The sequence below is a fragment of the Felis catus genome, chromosome B4 (genome assembly GCF_018350175.1).
Source record: "Felis catus isolate Fca126 chromosome B4, F.catus_Fca126_mat1.0, whole genome shotgun sequence".
NCBI lineage: Eukaryota > Metazoa > Chordata > Mammalia > Carnivora > Felidae > Felis > Felis catus.
The window spans coordinates 75818923-75836962 of record NC_058374.1 but is presented as its reverse complement, the minus strand read 5'-3'; the positions used below and the strand labels follow the sequence as shown (position 1 = coordinate 75836962).

General features: G+C 46.0%; 1 protein-coding gene across 1 annotated transcript; it reads right to left on the bottom strand.

Annotated features, from left to right (window-relative positions):
- Positions 1 to 75: 75 nt before the first annotated feature.
- CCDC65 (coiled-coil domain containing 65) lies at positions 76 to 11867 on the bottom strand. Its single transcript, XM_003988628.5, has 8 exons — positions 11524 to 11867; positions 10534 to 10701; positions 3981 to 4150; positions 3172 to 3310; positions 2033 to 2230; positions 1619 to 1837; positions 590 to 742; positions 76 to 474 (listed from the first exon to the last, which is right to left on the bottom strand). The coding sequence occupies exons 1-8, from the start codon at positions 11653 to 11655 to the stop codon at positions 157 to 159; spliced, it is 1497 nt and encodes a 498-aa protein (XP_003988677.1). The 5' UTR covers positions 11656 to 11867; the 3' UTR covers positions 76 to 156.
- Between the last annotated feature and the right edge of the window lie 6173 nt (positions 11868 to 18040).

Sequence of the window (18040 nt, the reverse complement as noted above, 5' to 3'; positions counted from 1 at the left end):
GGGGCCACTGTATTCCTAGTGTCTTCCAGTTAGACTGCTCTGTTCAATATGGGGAAAATATAAAGAGCTCACAAACCCCATGGAAAATTTTAATAGCAAAGTCCTTGGGTCTCTCAAAAAATCATTTGGGATTTGAAAAGAGATTTACTCCTTGTATCACAGGATATGGGAGATCACGTGGGCTGCCTCAATGATGTTGTAAGTGGTTGGAGGTTGCTTGTCACCTGGCTGGGTGGTCGGTGTGGACAACGGCTGGGGTAAGTTGCTTCGATGGTTGACGATAAAAAGTGGGTTGAGCTGGCTCAGCACTTCATCACTCACCGAGATGCCATCCAAGTACTGCTTCAGCATCTCTCGCAACTTACCGTTGATTTCTAACAACTGGGCGCGTCTCTGCTGGAGGCTCAGTTGTTCCAGTTTCACTTTGTTGTACCTTTTCCAGAAATTCTCCATCCCTGTATAGTTCACGATCACCTGGGAGTTGAGTTAAAGGGACAAGGTACGTGGTGGGGCCCATTAGCAAATGTAAGCCCAGTGGCCCATCATCTCCAACCTTGGGTGATGGCCTCTGGGGCCCTAGGAACTTTACCTTTGAGAGCTCCTCAGTAAGCTCCTCTCGGTAAATTTCTTCTATCTCCGCCTGCTCCTTGGGAGTCAATACTGACGAATAGAAAGGTAGCACTTTTTCTTCCTCTGTTTCAAATTTCCTACATATTTCAGCAAGTTTCAGGATCTTTTCACCCTATCGGAAGCATGAAGAGACCTTTTATTAGGAAAGGGGGTGGGGAGGGGAAATAGTGGAGTTGGTTCCCCTGCTTGAACCCAGGGAAGTGTTCATCCAAATGTGACATGAGAGTAATAAATACATCTAACAGGCTCTTCACTAGGTGCCAAGCACTATTCCAAGTATTTATATACTTGGAATATATATACACATATACACATATGTGTGTGTGTGTGTGTGTATACATAAATATGTGTGTATATATATGTATGTGTGTGTGTGTGTGTGTATATATATCTATATATACACACACATATATATGTATTTTTTTTTTGAGAGAGAGAGCAAGCAGTGCAGGGCCAGAGGGAGAGGGAAAGAAAGAATCTTAATCAGGTTCCATGCCCAGCATGAGTCCAATGTGGGGCTCAATCTCCTGACTGTGAGATCATGACGTGAGCCGAAATTAAGAGTCGGACGCTTAACTAACTGAGCCACCCAGGCACCCCTTAATTCATTTAACTTAAAATGTGAGGGGGGGGCACCTGGGTGGCTCAGTTGGTTAAGTTTCTGACTTCGGGTCCGGTCATGACCTCGTGGTTCATGGGTTTGAGCCCCACATTGGACTGTCAGCACAGAACCTGCTTTGGACCCCCTGTTCTCCACCCTCCTCTGCCCCTCCCCTGCTTGTGCTCTCTCTGTGTCTCTGTCAAAATAAATAAATAAGCTTTAAAAATAAAATAAGGTAAAATAAAATGTGAGAGGGGAGGAAACATGGAATAAAAAAGGTACTCAGGCAGGAAGCAGGAGAAAGCCCTCTACCTTTCTCAAACCCGTTTCACTTCGCAGGAGCCGAGTTTCTTGGTTTTGTTTTGACTGCCCTTTCCCCTTCGTTACCTTATCAACAATCTTTCTCAGGGCCTTGAGGGTGGCATTACTTTCCAAAGTAAGTTTGACCAAGTTTTCCTGTGATATTTCCCGGGCGTGACTCCTTTGGGCCTTAAGTTTTCGCAGTTGTGCAAGGACCAGCTCCTTGTCCTTACGAATGTACTGGTTCCGGTCTTCATTCTCATGGCTGTGCACCATGATCTTGCCTCTTAAAATAATTATGGAGTCCTGGAGGAACAGAATCGATTAGAGTAAACTCTTGCCTGGCTGAAGGTCTTCAACGAGACAGGCAAAAGGACCATCTGGGGACTGAAATCCGGGGATATCATCTTTCCCCAGCCAGGGGTCCAGTAGAAATTGGGGGATGAATAGGGGATAACGGAGCAGTGAAAGCAGTGAGTATTTCCAGTTGGCTGCACTAACCTGTAATTTCTGTATTTTTTTCATCTGTGCTTCAATCTCTTTGGAGCTTCTTTCATCTTTCACCTTCAGAGTCTCAAAGGCGATCTTTTGATCCTCTGTGGCATCAGTATAACTCTTGAGTGCATCCTGGAACCTTCTCCACAGATCTTCTACTGTATTCTCCAGGTGCAGTCTTAGAAAATGCTTCTCTTCTAAATTCTAGGAAGCGGTACCAAAATAGCCAGTGCTTGGAATTACCCTATTAGTGCCCTTTTACTGCCTCCAGCAACCTCATCCTCTTCAACTGTTTGTAACATAGTAGGGTGCAGAGGTCGCCAATGAAAATGCCTACAAAGACCAGGCAGATGTTATAAATATGTGCTGTATGCTAGATGAGGCCTGTGGTGAACCAGAGAGGAAAGGCTCCACGGGGGGTTGGGAGTAGTGGCCTATCTGCCCGGCTTCACATGAATGTCCCCATTTGGAAACGTGGCCCAGTGTTACCAGATCTTTTCTCAAGGCAAGCTAAATTTAGGATTTTTATGTGAAACCTTTCACTTTTTAAATGTAGGAAGCTTATTTTAAAATTTACAAGGGGCACCTGGGTGGCTCAGTCAGTTGAGTGTCCGACTTCAGCTCATGTCATGATCTCGTGGCTTGTGGGTCCGAGCCCCCCACATCGGGCTCTGTGCTGATAGCTCAGAGCCTGGAGCCTGCTTTGGATTTTGTGTCTCCCTCTCTCTCTCTGCCCCTCCCTGACTCTCTCTCTCTCTCTCTCTCTCTCTCTCTCTCTCTCTCTCTCTCTCAAGTAAACATTAAAAAACTTTTTTTTTAATTTACAAAACATTGTGGGGCAAAATAAAAACAAAGAACCCCATGCCCAAACCCAGGTCTGCAGGATAGCTAACTTTGTAGCCTCCAAGATGGTGGAAAGCACTTTGGGGCCAAGGGCAGAACTGGATTCTCCTCCTGGCTGTACCACAAAGCAGCAGCATAACTTTGGTGGGTCATTTTACTTCTTTGGGCCTCAGTTTCTTTCACAGATCACCCCTGTGATTTGTCTCTTGACTGTTGATTAGCGGTCTCTACGAGCTCCAGTGGCCTTGAGCATTTTTTCTCCCTTCTCTCCCAGCTCTTGCCCAGCTGCTCTCCCTCCATACCTTGTTTTTGAGATCATCCCACATGCTCTGGAACTCCAGCTTACTTTCATACTCAGAATCTATATAGTTCTGCTCCATGGCCATGAAGACATCTTGTAGGTAGTGAATCTCTTTTTCATGCTGGTCAATAATTGTCTTCCTGTGGGAGACAAGACACTGCCCCTGCACTGAGGGATAAAGCATATGGACCAATAATGACAACTCAAAGCAGTATGTGATAAAACTGTACAAACAGTATAAATTCCTAGGTAAACAGAGAGAGGGTGGGCCCTATTCTTTTTAGGATCAGAAAGAATAAGATTGTTTTGATTTTTGAGCAGGCAGTCCATTTATATGATACAACAAGTGAAAAAGTACAAAAGATTTCAGTGAGAAGTCTCCATCCCATCCCTGATCCCTACCAGATGGGTTGGATTTTGATAGCTGAAAGTAGGTGGTGAGGGTGTTACAGATAGGGACCTGGCATGGCTGTAGGGAAGCTAAATCCACAAGCTTAAACACGTGTTAGTTTAGAAGGAACTCAGGAGAGGGGCACCTAGGTGGCTCAGTCGGCTAACTGTCTGACTCTTGATCTCAGCTCAGGTCTTGATCTCAGGGTTGTGAGTTCAAGCCCCACGCTGGGCTCCGCACTGGGGGTGAAACCTACTTAAAAAAAAAAAAGAAAAAGAAGGGACTCGGGATCTTCTCTGCTAGCGTCATATCATAAGCAAGGTGGGATGCTCCATGGTGCTGGCTTATAGGTAGCTCCTTGACACAGGCTCTGCATACTCTCCTGGACTCAATCCCTCAGTCCTCTTAGGCCCCCATACCTTTCTGTCTCAAACTCTTTGGTTAGGGCCTCCAGTTCCATGTTGTAACTTTCCTCTAGGAGGTTGAGCCGGCTTCTCTGCAGGGCTAAAAGCTGATCGATGCTGTGCAGGTGGCTGCGCAGGGCATGGGCGTACTGCTCCTCGGCTTCTGACAGGTCCGTGGCTAAAGACTGGGTAGGAAACAGGGAGTTAACCATTTTGGCTGAATGGCATCCGTGTGAGAAAATAAAAATGTATTCAGCTGGTCAGCTGGATGGCACGAACGGCATTTTCCCCTAGCTCCTCACGCCAGCTCTTTGGCGCCAAGGGTGCTGTTCTCCCACTCATGAATAGAAAGTAAGAGTGACATCCGGGAACCCCAGGTAGCCTGCCAGTGTCCTAGGGACAACAGACATTTACAGTGAGGCTCCAAGATGTGAGGCAGAAGAGAAACAAGTAGAACCAAGGGTATCTTGTCATACAACATAGCAAAGCAGCTACGGAAGACCAATAGGGTCACGTCAAAGGGATTCAGGAGCCCGACAGAAGTGGCTCCCTGTGGCAGAGGACGTCTTCTAAAGATCCGCACAGCAATATCTCCTATCCTACAATCTGCAATGTGACCTTGCCACTCCTCCAGCAGGAGGTATTATCTTCTTCCATCTCCTTGAATTTGGGCAGACACCGTCACTACTTGGACCATGAGAACATAGTGGAAATGACACTGCGCCAGTTCCAGGCATAGCCCTTACATGGCCTGGCAGCTTCTGCTTCCTGCCCCTTGGAATGCTTGTTCTTGGGACACTCCCTCCAGGGACCCGGCCATCACGTTGTGAGAAGGGCAGTGCCCGGGAAGGGGCCATGTTAAGGCATTCTGGTCAGCAGTTCAGCTGAGCTCCCAGCTGACTCTCTGAATCAACCACCAGCCACGTTAGACATCCAGCCCAGTCCAGCCTTCAGAAGATTGTAGCCCCAACCGACATCTGACTGAAAACTGTAGGGGAGATACTGAGCAGGAACCACCTGGGTGAACGAAGTCGACGGATCGTGAGAAATAATAAAATAAATTGTTCTAAGTCACTGATTTAGGAGTGGTTTGTTATGTAGTAATAGATAGCTGGAACACTTCCACTGGCGAGAAAGGGGACAGTGTGAGCATCAACAAGGATAAAAACTATGATGAGGGGCGCCTGGGTGGCGCAGTCGGTTAAGCGTCCGACTTCAGGTCACGATCTCGCGGTCCGTGAGTTCGAGCCCTGCGTCAGGCTCTGGGCTGATGGCTCGGAGCCTGGAGCCTGTTTCCGATTCTGTGTCTCCCTCTCTCTCTGCCCCTCCCCTGTTCATGCTCTGTCTCTCTCTGTCCCAAAAATAAATAAACATTAAAAAAAAATTTTTAAAAAACTATGATGAACTGAAAAGATATCAATTATCTTTGATTATGAATTCATAAGCATACTTAAAAAAATGGTTACCTTTGGAGGATACCAGACAACCCATTCCTTTTTTAATTGTTTTAATGGCGTTTAAAGGGCAGAGAAAGAATTAAGCATTTATGCTACCTTTATTATATAAGCTGTACCTCTTGGTCACTGAATGGTAAATGACAGAGGTATCTCTTTATAGAAGTATTCAAGCTAATAAATGAAAAAGGAATGACATTATTAGAAAATCAGCATTTTGTAACCCCCAGTGAATTAAGAGAGAAACAACAAATGCTAACTTCACAAAAAGAGGGGCGCCTGGGTGGCTCAGTCCATCGAGCACCCGACTCTTGATTTTGGCTCAGGTCACGGTTCGTGAGATCGAGCCCTGCGTTGGGCTCTGCGCTGACAGTGCAAGTCTGTTTGGGATTCTCTCTCTCTGCCCCTCCGCTCACATGCGCACGCGCTCTCTCTCTCTCAAATAACCATTTTCAAAAAATCACAAGAAGAGATTACCGGATGCATGTGCTTCCTGGATGGAAGAATACAACACCTCTAAACTAGATCTAATTACAAGATACAGGAAATACAGAAAACAAAGTAACATTTTATAATACAGAATACTATGCAGTTGTTTTAAGAAAAGAGAGAGACAGAAGCTCTTTATGGACTAATGTGGAATAGTCCCTAGGATATATTGCTCAGTGAAAAAGGGGCAAAACAGGATGTAGGACTATAATTTGTACAAAAAAAATGTTTACTCGTGGGGCGCCTGGGTGGCTCATTCGGTAAGCATCAGACTTCAGCTCGGGTCATGATCTTGTGGTTCGTGAGTTTGAGCCCCACACTGGGCTTCGTGCTGACAGCTCAGAGCCTGGAGCCTGCTTCAGATTCTGTGTCTCCCTCTCTCTCTGCCCCTCCCTCCCTCTCTCTCTCTGTCAAAAATAAACATAAAAAAAAAAAAAAAGGTTTACTCATGAAATTAAAATGATTAAGGCACTAGGTGGCTGGAAGTCACTGGTGGGAGGGGACTTTTCTCTCTTTCACTTTATCTTTTGAATTTTGAATAATGAGTGAAATGCCTATTCGAAAAAGTAAAACAAATTACAATTAAAGTGAATGAAACACAAAAAGGATTTAGTAAGTGCCCACATGATCCAGGCACCTTGAGCCATGCATTGTAAGCTGCCACAGCCTCTATGCAAAGCTGGCTCTTACCTTGTATGTTTGGGATGAGAAAGGATCTTATGGAATAGGTGCCGATAATGGAGGCCTCTTCACTCACTCAACAGATGATTGCTGAACGTGTCATGTACCAGCACCGTGCTGGAGGCCAAGGATTCGGGGATGAAAAGACATGCATATTGCCCCCAAAGGAGCTCGCAGTCGTGTAGTAGGAAAGGTGTTATATAAACAGAAAATTACAGTGTAACATGGCAATTGCTATGAGGTCGATGATGTACCTGTGACAGTGGGATATAAAAGGCTGAGTGCCTGTGTCTAAGAGCACAGGGGGAGGCTTCACAGGACACACGTCATTTGTATCACTCCTGAAGGAGGAGAGAGAGTTTGCCAGGAAGACTGAAGAGATGGGGAAAAGAGAATTCCACATAGAGGGAACAGCATGTGCAAAATCACAGGTAAGAAACAAGGGAAGGGACAGGCAGAGGCCAGAACATGTAGGGCTTTGATGTTTTTTTCCCTGGAGTTTGGATTTTTTTCTGTGGAAGAAAGAAGCCACTAAAATTTAAGCAGTGGAGTACCAGGATCGGATTTTTGTTTCAAAAAGATAATCCCGGGGCACCTGGGCAGCTCAGTTGGTTGAGCGTCAGACTTTGGCTCAGGTTATGATCTTGCAGTTCGTGAGTTCGATCCCCACATCAGGTTCACTGCTGTCAGCGCAGAGCCCGCTTCAGATCCTCTGTCCCCCTATCTCGGCCCGTCCCTCACTTGTGCTCTCTTTCTCAAAAATAAATGAACATTAAAAAATAAATAAATAAAAAGATAATCCTGGTAGTTGTGTAGTTGTGTAGACAGTCACCTGGAGGTGGCTGGGCATGAAAGGCTGGAAGATAGGGGCCTAGTGCAACAGTCCATATGAGAGAAAGTGCCCAGGTCTCAACTGCAGCAGGACAGGGGGGAAGGAGAGCAGGATATGGCTTTGAAAAGTACTTCAGCAGAAGATTTATACAAAACTTAGTGAAAGAAGTCAGGGATGGAGGCAAACCCTAGGATGATTCCCGGATTTCTCTGTTGAGTGGTCTGGTGAATGGCAGGGACCACCTGAATAGAGAGTAAGGAAGACCAGATTGTGGAAAAATTGCTCTGGGCCTGCCCAGGGAAGGGGGAACTCCTTAGTTCAGTTGTGAGGACAATGCAACAGCCAGGAACGGATATCTAGGAATCTTGAATAGAAGGATGTGAAATTCATGAAAGAAATCCAGACTGGTGTTACAGACCAGGAAGTCACTGACATAAAAGTGGTATTTAAAACCAGGGTATTGGGGCGCCTGGGTGGCGCAGTCGGTTAAGCGTCTGACTTCAGCCAGGTCACGATCTCGCGGTCCGGGAGTTCGAGCCCCGCGTCGGGCTCTGGGCTGATGGCTCAGAGCCTGGAGCCTGTTTCCGATTCTGTGTCTCCCTCTCTCTCTGCCCCTCCCCCGTTCATGCTCTGTCTCTCTCTGTCCCAAAAATAAATAAATGTTGAAAAAAAATTTTTTTAAAAATAAAAAATAAAAAAAAATAAAACCAGGGTATTGGGGCGCCTGGGTGGCTCAGTCGGTTAAGCGGCCGACTTCGGCTCAGGTCATGATCTCGCGGTCCGTGGGCTCGAGCCCCGCGTCAGGCTCTGGGCTGACAGCTCAGAGCCTGGAGCCTGTTTCAGATTCTGTGTCTTCCTCTCTCTGACCCTCCCCCGTTCATGCTCTGTCTCTCTCTGTCTCAAAAATAAATAAACGTTAAAAAAAATTTAAAAATAAAAATAAATAAAACCAGGGTATTGTGTACAACTGTCTAGACCCTAGACACCCGGTTAAAGGGTGAGATGGCCAGACTCAGAAACCTGGGAGATGCTCAAGTTCAGGAGATGGAGAGAGGAAGATATAAACTCACCAAGGGGACTGGATGTATATATCCCAGAAGCAGGAGAGAAACCATGAGAGAATGGTGTCATGGAAACCAAAGGGGAGTTTCAAGAAGGAAGGCATGACCAAGAGTATCAGCGCCACAGAGAAGTCAGGTTAGGAGATGACGAAATGATGAACAGTGGCCATGATTTGGGCCTGGTAGTCTTTACAAGAGCAGCTTCCTAGGGAAGGATGGAGATCAGATGTGGGATGCCGGATAAATGAGAAGTGAAGTGGAGACAGCAGGTGAGGATCACTAACATTGGCACATTTAACATGTGTAGGTTCGGTTATTCAGGAATGACCCTGAAGGTGCGTAAGATTAGCAATATGTGATTTACCTAAGTCAAGGACTGTAATCGTTTGCTACAAAGCTGGAAGCTAATTGGTGGAAGGGGGAGCCTGGCCACTGCTCAGCATCCCTAAATGAACCCTGCTGGTTCTCCTCTCAGCAGGTATTTGATAACTCCCAGTAAGTGTCGGAAGAAGGCACGTAAAAAGCCATAAGGTGGGGGCGCCTGGGTGGCTCAGTCAGTTAAGTGTCCGACTTTGGTTCAGGTCATGATCTCGCGGTTCACGAGTTTGAGCCCTGCATGGGCTCTCTGCTGTCAGCACAGAGCCTGCTTCAGATCTTCTGTCCCCCTCTCTTTTCCCCTCCCCACCCTCAAAAATAAATAAACATTTAAAAGAAGGCCATAAGGTATAACTGGTGGGGTGAGGAATTCTAATGTATAATGGTTTTTATAAATCTGGAGACACCTAATACGTATCGCTTGAAGCTTGCCCAGGCCTACTAATTTTTTTTCCCCCCCAAGAGTTAGGCTGTGAAGGAGAGATGTGTGTTTGCAAGAGGGGGCATGCCAGGCTGACAATGTATATTTTGCTCTTATGTGGGATTTCTGTTGTTGTTTTCAGATAGAAAAGTCTAAGTAAGAGTCAGTAAACAGAGGTTAAAAATAGGATAAAAGAAGGGATAGAGCAAAATCCCTTAGAAAAAAGGATGGTATGTGGGGCGCCTGGGTGGCTCAGTCAGTTAAATGTCTGACTCTTGATTTTGGCTGAGGTCATGATCTCATGGTTTGTGGGTTCGAGCCCCCTGTGGGGCTCTCTGCTGACAGCATGGAGTCTGCTTGGGACTCTGTCTCCCTCTCCCTCTGCCCCTACCCCACTCGCTCAATGCAGATGTTGTCTTTCTCTCTCTCAAAAATAAAGAAATAAAATTAAAAAGAAAAAAGATGATATGGACTCAACTCAAGAATCGTCCAAGAGCATAAAGATGGTTGATTGAATTGCTTAGAGATCCACAACTACTCTTACCCATGGGGATCTCAATCTCATCCAAGGCCATTGAACTTGAATCAAAGAGGCCCAACAGAATTCGGTTAAATAAAGCACTGGAGTGGGAATCAAGAAACTTATGCTCTGGTTCCAGCTCTCTCACTGACTAGCTGTGTCACCTTGGGCAAGTCAGTTCCCTTCTCTGGAATTGAGGCTTCTCACATTGAAATGAAGACATGGGGCTAAGTTTAAGTCATTGGGTGATGTCTGCTGTGCCTTACAACTCTAATATTGTATAGTGCTGGTTTTAGGCAGTAGATAACCAAGGAAAATGGCTATGCTGAGGGGGTGGGGAGAGGGATGACAGCCCAGTGTTCTATTTTTCATTTCAGTGAAAACTGGTATTACCAATAGCCGGCTTCATCACGGCCTGCATCTTGTAAGGGCTTTAAGACTGATAAATAAATGGGGGGGGGGGCCTGGGTGACTCAGTCGGTTAAGCAACTGATTCTCGATATCAGCTCAGGTCACGATCTCACAAGGATCATGGTTGGTGAGATGGGGTTCTGGGCGGGGCTCTGCACTGACAGTGAGGAGTCGGCTTGGGATTCTCTCTCCCCCTCTCTCTCCAAATAAATAAAAATTTAAAAAACTGTTAAAATAAAAGACAGACAAATGAATTCAGTAGGCCCATTGTATTAAGAGGTCAGGGCAGCCAGGTTCAAGTGTTTCCTTGGGAAGAGTGCCTACCTTGATGACACTGTCCTTGCAGTCCACCACTCGTTCAAACGTTTGGCTGAGGATCTCAATATCCTTATGCAGCTCTCTGGTCTTGACTTCCCTAAGGACAGTTCTCCACTGTGTGTTAATCTTGTAAAGGTTCAGAGCACTGTTGTGCTCCTCCTTGGCCAGCTTGTCCTGTGTGAAGGAATAAATACACCCCCAGGAGGTCAGGGCCTAAAGCCCTGTTACAGTAAAATGAACAAGATCATTTTTTAATTAATTAATTAATTAATTAAAAAGGGGCGCCTGGGTGACTCAGTCGGTTAAGCATCTGACTCTTAATTTCGGCTCAGGTCATCTCATGGTTCATGGGTTGGATCCCTGAATAGGGCTCATGGTGGAGCTGGGAACCTGCTTGGGATTCTCTGTCTCCCTCTTGCTCTCTCTCTGCCCCTCCCCCACCCAACCTCCCCCCCCACCAAAAATAAATACACTTTGAAAAAACAAACAAGATCACAGTTTGTCAACCGACACCTTACCCTTTGTCTTTTTCTGAGGGACCAAATTTCCTGATGGCTAACACTCAGGGAATTCCCATTCTCGTTTTGGGGATAGTCTGAAGTAAGACAGGAACAGCCTGATGGCACTTTAGGGAGGGCAAGGGTGAATTTCCTTCAGGTGAAGACATCAAAGCAGGATGTTGTTTGTAATGACATATCTCCGGGGAGTATATCAGAATTTCAGACAAGCTCGGACAGCTAATAGCACCTACTGTCCTGGTCTGGGGCTCAGTTGTGCCATTAACCTCCTTACCCTTTGACCCCTCCGTACTTCACAAAGAACTGGTTCCTTCCCCCGACAATGTTGCCAGAAATCTAAGTATATTTGGGTCTCAAGGTTTCCGGAGGAGAGGAGGCCAGCATGAAAATGAGGCTGCCGCAAGGAGAGGATCAAGGCAACAGGGCTGGTGTAGGGAGTGGGTGGGGTTGGGCAGAGAGTAATGCATGAAGCCATCACCTTCAAGAACTGGCTCAGGAGCCTCTCTTTCTTCTTGGCCATCTCCTCCTCTGCCAGCAACTTCTGCTGAAACAGAAGCAGCTGCTCCTCATCCGACAGGGGCATCTTGGCCTTTTTCCCTTTCTTAGACATAGCTGGGCGGGGGACCGTGTCTAAGCAACGATCCTCGGTCTGCTTTGGAGAGCTTTACAGGAGGTAGGAGGAAAGTACCCCAGGACAGGGCCTTCTGAACTACCCCTGCATGGTAGCGGGGACCTTAGATCTCAGTCTTTCCGCAAGAGACAGAGCGCCTGGGATCTTGGTGAGGCTGGGATCTGGAGCCAAAAGACGCATATCCGTTTCCTAGCAACGGGGCTGTCACTAAGATGGCGTTGTGAAAGGCTAGGAGTAGGGACCCTGGCTTGGAGCGCCGTCTGCTGGCTGGAGGACCGCGGTCAGTTTTTGAGAGATGGTTGTTTGTTTTACTTATCAAAAGCCGTAGCCTCCTCACCGAACGTTTTTAAGCCTTTTAAAACCTTGGGGGGGGGGGGGTTGTTTTTCATAGAATGGCCATATTTTAGCATACAGATAATAACACATTTTGGAGAGAATGTGGAGATACCCTTGTACATTGCTGGTAGGAATGTAAAACAGTGCAGCCGCGTTGGAAAACGGTTTGGCAATTTCTTAAAATGTTAAACATAAATTTACTGTGTGATCCAGCAATTTCACTCTTACCTATCAATCTAAGAGAAGTGGGAATGTATCCACACAAAGACTTGCACAGAAATGTTCTTAGCAGCAGTACTCATAATAACCCAACTGGAAATAACCCAAATGTCCACTGACATGTGAATGATAGACAAAATATGCTCTTTTCATACAATGGAATACTATTCAACAATAAAAATAAACAAATTACGGATGCATACTACCATGTGGATGAACTACAAAAACATGCTCAGTGAAAGGGGCCAGACATAAGAGACTACGTATTGTAAGTTTCCAATGATACGAAATATCCAGAAAAGGCAAAGCTAGAACATCAGAAAGTAGACTACAAATTGCTTGGAGGAGGGAGAGGGGAGATTAATATTAAATCTGCATGAGAGATCATATTGGGTTGATGAAAATGTTCCGAAATTGACTCATGTTGGGGGCGGCTGGGTGGCTCAGTCGGTTGAGTGCCCAACTCTTGGTTTTAGCTCAGGTCATGATCCCAGGATTGTGGGATCAAGACCCATGATGGGGTCTGTGCTGACTGTGGAGCCTGCTTGAGTGCTCTCTCTTGCCTCATGCACCACCCCGCCCTTGCCCCTTCCCCCTGTGCTCTCTCTCCTTCTCTCTAAAATAAAAAAAAAACAAAACCTAATTTAAAAAAAATTAAATAACATTGATTTATGTTGGACAACTTGATAAATTTGGTTTAAAAAATCATTGAATTGCTGGGGTGCCTGAGTGGCTCAGTTCGTTAAATGTCTGACTTCTGCTCAGGTCATGATCTCATGGTTTAGGAGTTCGAAACCCCAGGTCGGGCTCTGTGCTGACAGCTCAGAGCCTCAAGCCTGCTTCCGATTCTGTATCTCCATCTCTCTCTGCCCCTCCCCCACTTGTGCTCTGTTTCTCTCAAAAATAAATAAACATTAAAAAATTTTTTTTAATCATTGAATTGTATACTTGAATGGGGTGAATTAGTTAATATGCAAAATGTGCCTCAATAAAGTTGTTTCAAACGTGAGATATAATGCTTTTATTAGAATTCTCCAGAGAAACAGAATCAATAGAGTATGTGTGTGTGTGTGTGTGTGTGTGTGTGTGTGTGTACATACATCTGATGTTTCAGTCTGAGTCCAAAGGCCAGAAAAGACCTGTGTTCTAGTTCAGCAGTCAAGCAGGAGGAGTTCCATCTAGCTCAGCCATTTTTTTTCTATTCAGGCCTTCAACTGTTTGGATGAGACCCACCCCCAGTAGAGAGGGCAATCTCCTTTCTTTACACAATCTACTGATTCAAATGTTAATCTCATCCGGAAATACATACCTTCACAGATATACCCAGAATAATGTTTGACCAAATGTCTGGATATCTTGTGACTCAGTCAAGTTTACATATAAAATTAAGCATCACAAGTCTACCTATTCTCTATTCACATGTCCTTAGACCATATTTAATCTCCAACTAAAGATAATAACAAGATATAATACTTAAATACAATGATATAAGGTCAATACATCTTATGCTACATGATAAGGCGATAGGAAAGAAAACAAAGATATTTTATTCATTTGTACTTTTAAATATTTTTCTTTTTTTTTTTAAGTTTATTTATTTTGAGTGAGACAGAGAGAGTGTGAGTGGGGAAGGGGCAGAGAGAGAGGGGAGAGAGAGAATCCCAAGCAGGCTCTGCACACGGTCAGTGTGAAAGCCCAAGCCCAATGCAAGGCTCAAACTCACAAAACCGCAAGATCATGACCTGAGCCAAAACCAAGAATCAGATGCTCAACCAGCTGAGTCACCAGGTGCTCCGTATTCTTAAATATTAAAAAAAAATTTTTAATCTTTACTTATTTTTGAGGGACAGAGAGAGAGCGTGTGAGGGGGGGGTGGGGGGGGTGGAACAGAGAGAGAGGGAGACACAGAATCTGAAGCAGGCTCCAGGCTCCTAGCTGTCAGCGCAGAGCCCAACGCGGGGCTCGAACCCACAAACCACGAGTTCATGACCTGAGCTGAAGTAGGACACTTAACTGACTGAGCCATGGTGCCCCATTTTTAAATATTTTTTTAATGCTTATTTATTTATTTTGAGAGAGTGAGAGCACACCCACACAAGCTGGGGAGGGGCAGAGAGAGAGAGGGAGAGAGAGAGAATCCCAAGCAGACTCAATGCTGTCAGTCTGGCCTGATGCGTGTGGCGGCGTGGGGGAGGCAGGGGCTGGATCCCACCACTGTGAGATCATGACCCCAACCAGCCAAAATTAAGAGTTGGAGGCTTAACTGACTGAGCCACCCAGGTGCCCTCAAAGATTTTATTTTTATTTATTTATTTATTTATTTATTTATTTATTTATTTAATTTTATTAAAAAAAATTTTTTTAACGTTTATTTATTTTTGAGACAGAGAGAGACAGAGCATGAATGGGGGAGGGTCAGAAAGAGAGGGAGACACAGAATCTGAAACAGGCTCCAGGCTCTGAGCTGTCAGCACAGAGCCCCACGCGGGGCTTGAACTCACAGACCGCGAGATCATGACCTGAGCCGAAGTCGGCCGCTCAACCGACTGAGCCACCCAGGCGCCCCAAGATTTTATTTTTATACACACCCGTATTCATAGCAAAACAGGGAGAAACTGTTATGACAATTACAGTTCTGTAATTACAGAAATTGCATTTCTGTAACTGGTCATGTGGTTGTAGGTGTCAATTTACAGCTATCTTCTTCCACTATCCATTCTGTATTCTGTTTGCCTTCAGCAGGCCCCTCCACTGGTCATTGTTCTCAAACTCTCATTCCTGAAAGGTCTGGGCCATTGGTAGTCCCGCCCGAATTGGGCTGTTATAGTTTTCCACTGACCCAATCGTGGGGCATAGTAATACTAAGAGACACTCTGAGGGATCTCCTGTATCCCAGACATTCTTTTCCTTACTTCCATTGTGGAGCGGTAGTTCAATTTCCCCCTTGGTAGTCAGGATCAGTCCCAGCCAGCACAGTGACTCCCTTCTTTGCTTTTTGATTCAGACGGATAGGAGTCCTAAGTGGCTGGATGACAGTCTCAACTTCCGGTTCAATGGAATCATTTTTGTGTCACCTGGTGGAAGTATTCCTCCTTTGGAGCTAAGACCTCTAGGCCAGCAGCACATAAGGTTGCAGCAACGAAGGCAAAAAAATTGTTAGTGGATAATAGTGATTGGTGCCACTCCCATTTCCACCCCTTGATTCCTGGACCTGTGAATCCTGGCTACTGGAGAAATAGCACCACATATTGGGTGCTGATTCAGAGCACTTACAGCCTTCTGGAGAATGTCGCCCCAGCTCTGCAAGGTATTGCCACGTAGCTGGGACTGCAACTGAGTCTTCTGTCAAACCAGCTGCTTCAGGATGGTAGGGAACATGGGAAGACCAGTGAATTCCACGAGCATACCCATTGCCACGCTTCATTTGCTATGAAGCAACTTCCCTGATCAGACGCAATGCTGTGTCGGGAATACCCTGACAGTGGATAAGGCAGTCTGTAGGCCTATGACTGATCGTTTTGGTAAGAAACATTGCATGCAGAGAAGGCAAATCTGTATCCAGAGTAAATATTCCAGTAAGAACAGAATACTGCCCCCTCCATGACGGAAGTGGTCCAGTGTAATCAACCCATTCAGCCAAGGGAATACTATGTCAGAGGCCCAGTGCTGGCCTTTGCTGCTGGCAGATTGAGCACTAGGAGATTGCCATAACCAGGTTGGCCTTAGTGCGTGGAAGTCCATGTTGCCGAGCCTATGCATAACTTCCATCCTTGCCACCATGTTCACGAGCCCACTTTGTTCATGAGCCTATTGGGTGATGACAGGAGTGGGTGGGAAAAAACGCTTACTGGTATCCACAGTAGGCATCATCCTCTCCACTTAATTATTAAAATCTTCTTCTGCTGAGGTTGCCCTTGGTAATCATTCACATGAGACACGATATCTTCATGGGGTTTTTTGGGTTTTTGTTTTGTTTTGTTTTTTTGCCCATTTAGAGAAGTCTATCCACATACCTTCTCAAATTTCCTTGTCATCTATTTTCCAGCCGTGTGTCTTCCAAGTCCCTGACGATCCAGCTAAACCTTGGCCATAGCCTGTGTATCAGTGTCTAATCACACATTTGGCCATTTCTCCTTCCAGGCAAAGTGAACAACCAGGTACACTGCTCAAAGTTCTGCCCACTGGGGGACTTCTCTTCACCATTGTCCTTCAGGGATGGCCCTGAAAGTGGCTGTTCTACTGTAGCTGTTCACTTTTGGGTGGTGCCTGCATATGTGCAGAATCATCTAGAAACCAGGCCTGAGTTTTTTCTGCCTCTGTCAAGTGATCAGAGGGAACTGCGCCTGAGGGAGGAGAAAAGGTAGTGGGGAACCATGGCATTTGGGCCACGTCTTCACGTGACTCACTTATGACACCAGGGCCTGTTTGGACCCAGTCTCGTCTATTCCAATATCACGTGCTGATGGAATGCTGTTTTGCTTGCCCAACATCATGGCTTGGTAGGTCAGACAACACCCGGTTCATGATGGACAGCTCAGGTCGCAAAGTAACTTGGTCCTTTGTTAAGCACTCAGTCCCTACGGAGGCCCAGCAGCAAGCCAAGAGCTGTTTTGAAAAAGAAGAGTAGTTATCTGTGGAGGATGGCAAGGCTTTGCTCCAAAATCCTGAGGGCCTGTGCCGCAGTTCACCTAGAGGAGTCTGACAAAGTCTTTGAACAGCATCCTTGCCTGACGCTGCTACTTCAAGCACCTGAAATCTACTAGATCACGTGACACAAGTGGCAGAGCGGCTTGCACGGCAGGCTGGCTGGGGCACAGCCCTCTCCTGTTCTGGGCCCCATTCAAAATCAGCAGCTTTTCAGGTCACTTGGTAAATGGGCCAGAATAATACAACCAAATGGGGAATATGTTGCCTCCAAAATTCAAAGAGGCCCAGGAAGATGTTGTGCCTCTTTTTAATTATAGAAGGGGCCAGATGCAATAAGCTACCCTTCACCTCAAAGGGCTAGCTCAGCATGTCCTGCACCGTTAGACCCCCAGAAATCTCACTGAGCTAGCAGGACCGTGAACTTTGGTCGGATGCATTTACCACCCTCTGACATACCAATGTCTCACCATTAAGTCTACAGTAATTGCTACTTCTTGCTCACTAGAACCAATCTGCATAATGTCCCCAATGTAAAAGACAAGCGTGTGCTATCTTGCAGAAGGGACAGTTGTTAAGCAGAACCTCATGCACTTGTTACCAGTGTTAAGGGAAGGCTCCAGCTACATGGAGGATAGCAAAGATCGTCACAGTGCAGTCAACTGGCAGAAATCCAAACACTTCTGCCCACTGCATCTGGGTGTCAGAGTCAACCAGGAAGACACAATGCAGTCAAGCACTGGATGAAACAACGCTTCATTTGCACAGAGAAGAGATAGAACAAGATCAGCTTCATTCAGCTTTATGGGGCATTGGTCCCCCATGGCCAGCAGGTGCCTCCTGGCAGCCAATGCAGGGCAATTGACCGACATGCACCCCTCTGGTGCACAGTAGAAGGACATCTCCCCCTCACCCATGGAGCCTGAAATAGCCAGGGGCATGCCTGAGAGCTATCGATGCTCACACTTAAGCAGACCAAAGGAGTACACATTGAGCATGAAACATGCAAAGATACTTTCACACAAGGTGATAAGCCCGGTACAGGCTGTGTGGGCTCTTTATCTCTTAGTAAGAAATGTCCCAGGGGCGCCTGGGTGGCTCAGTCAGTTAAGCATCCAACTCTCTCTCTTTTTTCAACGTTTCTTTATTTTTGAGGAAGAAAGAG